Source organism: Kryptolebias marmoratus, linkage group LG5, assembly GCF_001649575.2.
Source record: "Kryptolebias marmoratus isolate JLee-2015 linkage group LG5, ASM164957v2, whole genome shotgun sequence".
NCBI lineage: Eukaryota > Metazoa > Chordata > Actinopteri > Cyprinodontiformes > Rivulidae > Kryptolebias > Kryptolebias marmoratus.
The window spans coordinates 7,466,705-7,471,623 of NC_051434.1; the positions used below are offsets into that span (position 1 = coordinate 7,466,705).

General features: G+C 37.2%; 1 protein-coding gene across 1 annotated transcript; it reads right to left on the reverse strand.

Annotated features, from left to right (window-relative positions):
* Window positions 1–460: 460 nt before the first annotated feature.
* Window positions 461–3,217, reverse strand: cks1b (CDC28 protein kinase regulatory subunit 1B). Its single transcript, XM_017422028.3, has 4 exons — window positions 3,062–3,217; window positions 2,807–2,874; window positions 2,530–2,657; window positions 461–1,030 (listed from the first exon to the last, which is right to left on the reverse strand). Exons 2-4 carry the CDS (start codon window positions 2,863–2,865, stop codon window positions 981–983), a joined length of 237 nt encoding a protein of 78 aa, XP_017277517.1. The 5' UTR covers window positions 2,866–2,874; window positions 3,062–3,217; the 3' UTR covers window positions 461–980.
* Window positions 3,218–4,919: the final 1,702 nt, after the last annotated feature.

The window sequence follows — 4,919 nt, forward strand, 5'->3', positions numbered from 1 at the left end:
AAACTAAAAAAGGTTTAAATTAGTCTTCTGAAATCAGAGAGGGATTGAGTTTTCTTAAATACAGACTACTTTTTTTGGAAGAGGGAGATCATTTCCATTTTGATGCAGTTCAAATATGCTATAAAAACATTTATTGCAACAGTAAATTCTAACTGTTCTACTAAATTTAAGAAGGTCTTCAAAAAGTTATATGGGAAAGAAAAAATACATGATCATTCTCACCCCCAAAGCAGCTAAATTTTATATAAGAAAAAATAAAACTAGTACTATCAGACCCGAGCTTTAACAGTCTCTAGATTTCAATTACTGTTGGGGGAAAATGGTGAAGAAAAATAAATAAATCACACTTTGTTTTAAAAGTGTACATTTATTTAAGTAAGGGCAACATCTTATAAATATCAAGCAGCTCATTTCTGCATTCAGACCAATTGAGGAGATTCTTTTAAGCGGGTCAGAAACCGGTTTCAGAAAACAGACTGATGCAGATTTTCATGAACATGACAACATTGTTAAATGCCAATTTTACTGTCATTTAAACCAAGCAGCAACATGTCACTTAAAAACAGATCAGAGTTAGAGTCAAACTAAATTCACAATCCTAGGATTTTCTTTTTTTCTCTCGTTTTTTTGTTTGGCTTGATGCGTTTACAGAAATATGGAAATGTGTGCTCCTTACATCTTGCATCGTTAAGCAGACGGGATATCCAAGCAGCAGGTTGGACAGGTGAGTCGTCAAAAAAGGCTTGAAGGATTCTGGCAGGTTGTGTGTCAACGTGAGCAGAAGTCCTTTCGTCGGGAGAAGGGTAAGCTTTTCTTCTTTCAACACACAATTCCGCAACCATTGTTCATAAACGTTACAGTCTCGTCTCCAGGTCCAGCGTGATCAGCCCGAGGATCCCAGCACACAAGAGCGGGATGTTTGTCGTCAGTAGATCTGTGGCGCACGAGGACTGATCTTCGCAGGATCCCAAGAGCATCCTCTACGGTTTAGGGTTGGGCAGAGGACGCCGGAATAGCAAAATGTGTGGCTCTGAAGGAGAAAAAGGTACAGTACGCATAAAAGAATGAATGTTAAACTACTAAGTTTAATACAATATGATCTAATGACATACCCTATACAGTCATACAAACAAATTAGAAACACAAAAAGACATGGGGGGGATGTAAAATATTATAATTTGGTGAAGGATGGGGGAGAATAAAGTTAGATTCGGTGATCCAGTCACAAACAAGCCCAACTATTTGTTTCTGGATAAAAAATGTTTTTGTATTCAACACATCAGGATAACTAGGTTTTCAATATAAAAGCCTTTTTTTATTATTAGTGATTGACTACAGCAACCTGCTCTGTAAACCTAACCTGTTCTGTAAGTTTTACACTGCATCAAAATTTAAATTTCTGCAGATTCATCTGAAACCCTTTCCAAACTAGCCTGACTGGTTTGTGTTGTTCTTGTGGATTTTCTTAATTCGGCGTAGATGACGTTCATTCAAGTGGAAGTGCCATTAGTTTGCACCAACTTGCAAGAAAATCTGAAAACATTCCTCTCGGCAGAACAAGAATTCCTCAAGAAAACTCAACACATTAGCACGTAACTGTAAATGGTCACATTCTTTCTGCTCCAACTATAATTAGTCTTAAACTATACGCCTACACAGAAGGCACTTATGGTCCTAGCTTTGCTTTCGGGATGAATATCGAACCTCATGTCAGTTTAAGATTTTATTTGTTATGGAGCATCAATGAGTGGGCAGTTAGATCCCAGATTACCCTGCCTTTTTCATGTGCACAACTTGCAGAACTGCAAGCCTTGGCCGTGCACATCTTTTTATACCAAACATGGCAGATGGGGTACACCTCTGAAATGAAGACATTTGGGCCTCCCCTTTCAATTAATAATTATCAGAATGGTTTTTAGAGCTGGACATTTGCCTCAGATGCTTTGTCAGGGGAGAGCTCTTGTGCAGGTGTTAAACTGCAGCTCTTGAGACAGGTTGGCAATAAATGACTTTGAGACAGTTTCCTGAAAAAAAGTAGCAGAAATCTTTGGAATATGTTAAACTCCTGAGGCAGAGCTGCAGGTCTCTACAACTCACAAGGAAGATGTGAACTCTGCAAAAAGTCCTCATGGATGTAGTTCACCAACTAGTCACAGCCCAGTAAAATGTCACCTTTAGCTGGCAGAATAAATCAGTGTGGAAATAAGTTCTGTGTACATTCTTAGTCTTCATTTGGCATGTCTGAAGTCAAGCATTGCCTGAAAATTTTTATACTTTATTCCAAAACAAGAATAAGAAGCCAGTTTATGCTTCTTATGCTTGATTTGGATTTTTTTTTAAATTATTATATCACAAAAACAAAGTGTAAATGTTATGGATTTTAAAATTTAGCTGGTTTGTCATTTAGGTGAATAAATAAGTATCCAGCCACAGAAAATAACAGGTTTTCAGCACTGCTTCTTTCCCCTTAGTTCTTTTATACAAGTAGTGGATGACCTTACATTCGGGTTAATATTAATAGTATTATACCTGGCTGATGGATCATGTAATGCACCCATCCTTGACTTTGCTGCACTCCGAGGTTCCTCCACTCAGTCTCCGACATCAAATGGGTCTTGGGTACACGCTTAGCAATGTCTTTAGGTAACATTACATGTCTTCAAATGAAAACAGAGCATATTAAAAAGTAAAAATGATGTTATTCACAGTGACACAAGGTTGACATTTTTGTTTACTGCCCCGCGTCGGTGACACGAAAGCTAGCATACTAACGACAAAGTTAAAATATTTTTAAATAATTACCCACCTGTACTCGTATTTGTCATCGTCATATTTATCAGAGTAGTAGATCTGTTTGTGAGACATGGCGGAAACCTGACAAAGAAGTTTCACTTATTAGTTAACGTTCAAAATGTGAGACCAGGCAGATGAGCTCATGATAGCAGGAAGTTTTAGCGAGCTTGGCTAGTTAGCCGACAAGTAGTTTATGTAAGATGTCTGCTTAAACACAAAAATATAGACTGCTATTACGTGGCACAGTTAACGAAAGTTTAATAATTACCTTTTAAAAGTGTCCAGATGATCTGGGTTGGCAAATTTTAACTTTTAGAAATGCTCACGTCAAATAGCAGCGAGATGTTTGCTGCTCCTTTGTTTCCCCCTCGAATGTTCTCCAGCCCGCTTTTCATCGTTCAAAAAGAATTGGCCTCTTCCGATTGGTCGAGCTGCTGAAGAAACTTGTTTCTTATTGGTTAGAGCTACCTATGATTGGAAATGACGTCAGCAATGTATGTCTTTCTCATTGGTCATTGTAGTGAAAGATCTAGTGTTTGATTGGATGTTGGAAATGAGGCGTTCACGTGTCTCTATTTATGTCGATGGTTTGTAGTCACTCGTTTAGGTTATTTTTCACTTTTTGAGATATTTTGCTTTCTATCATTTCTCAGAAGAAAACATGGAATTATTTTTTGCATTTACCTGCCAGTTGTTTTCTTCAACTAATATACAAATCATTTACCACATAAAATAAGGGGTTTATTGCTAAATGTCTATACTATTTTCCTAATACAGATTAGATACATGAAGTGCTGACTGATTTGCTGATAAGTTATGTTAATAAATAACCATTTTCACCTATTTTATCAAATTATTTCAAGACAGTTTGACTTATATCATGTTTTTATGCAACACTACTTAAATGTAACAATTTAAAATATTGTAAATTTTCTGTAAAATGTAAAAGTTTGGACTATTAGTTAGACCTACATGTAAAGTGATATTTCTTTGAGCTTATATTAGATGAATTTTTACAAACCAAACGAGCAAATAATTTAGAAAATTGTTAGCCAGTTAAATAATTGGAATAATAAATAATGATGACCTTATAACAAGTATTTGACTTCCTTTATGAATTACAACAATTAATATTTTTGTTAAACATAATGATACAGTGGTGAATTTCAAGCATCACAGCAGGAGGGCATGTTTTTCCAGTAAGTTGCCTACTTTTACCGTTAATGCTTTACAGTAATAAGCCTATTATTGGCTGATTTGTAGTCATACTTTTGGTAATTAAGTTTCAAAACTGATTGGCTCTGGGCAGTCAGATGAGGTTAAATAAGACTGTGTCACAATTTCTGTTTGGATTAACGAGAACACTGGAAGGAATATCAGAAATACCCAAGAAACAGCCCATACCGGGCAGTTTTAATGCAACTAAGTAAACACATACAAATTTACTATAGTTTGTGATTGTCACCTAATGAATATCAATTTTAATACAAGAGCTGAATTCATAACATCGCCTGCAAAGAAACATAATAGCTAAAGGGTGGGCCTTTAGCTATTTGAACATCCATCCATTTTCTTTACCTGCTTCTCCTTTCCAGGATGCAGGGAGCTGGTGTCTATCTCCAGCCATCAGTGTGTAAGAGATGGGGGACACCCTGGACAGGTCGCAAGTCCATCACAGGGACACATAGAGACAAACAACCATTTACACTCTTACCAAGGGTGGAAATTAGCACCCACAACCGGCCAAATGCGGGTAAATATTTGAAGTGGTGGGTGAATTTGATCAACACACACGCCACTATGGCTGGTTGGCAATTTGAACAGAAAAGGTGTTATTTGTCCTCCTGACATATAGGGGGCAGCAATGTGCTCGAGTTGCTGCTGTTACCTCGAGCCCCGTTCCCCCATCAGATACGGTTCCCCAATGACTTATATGGATAGACATGACATCACGTGACTTTGGATGAGCTCAAAACGCCGCCATCTTACGATAGTAATACAGCTCCGCTTTTGCGCTTATCTATACAGGAATGCCTTCTTTTTATGCTGCATTTTTCTGCACAAATCTTCACGGAAAATGTCCGGACGGCATTACATTTAATCGGTAAGTGTTTTTCTTTTAATAA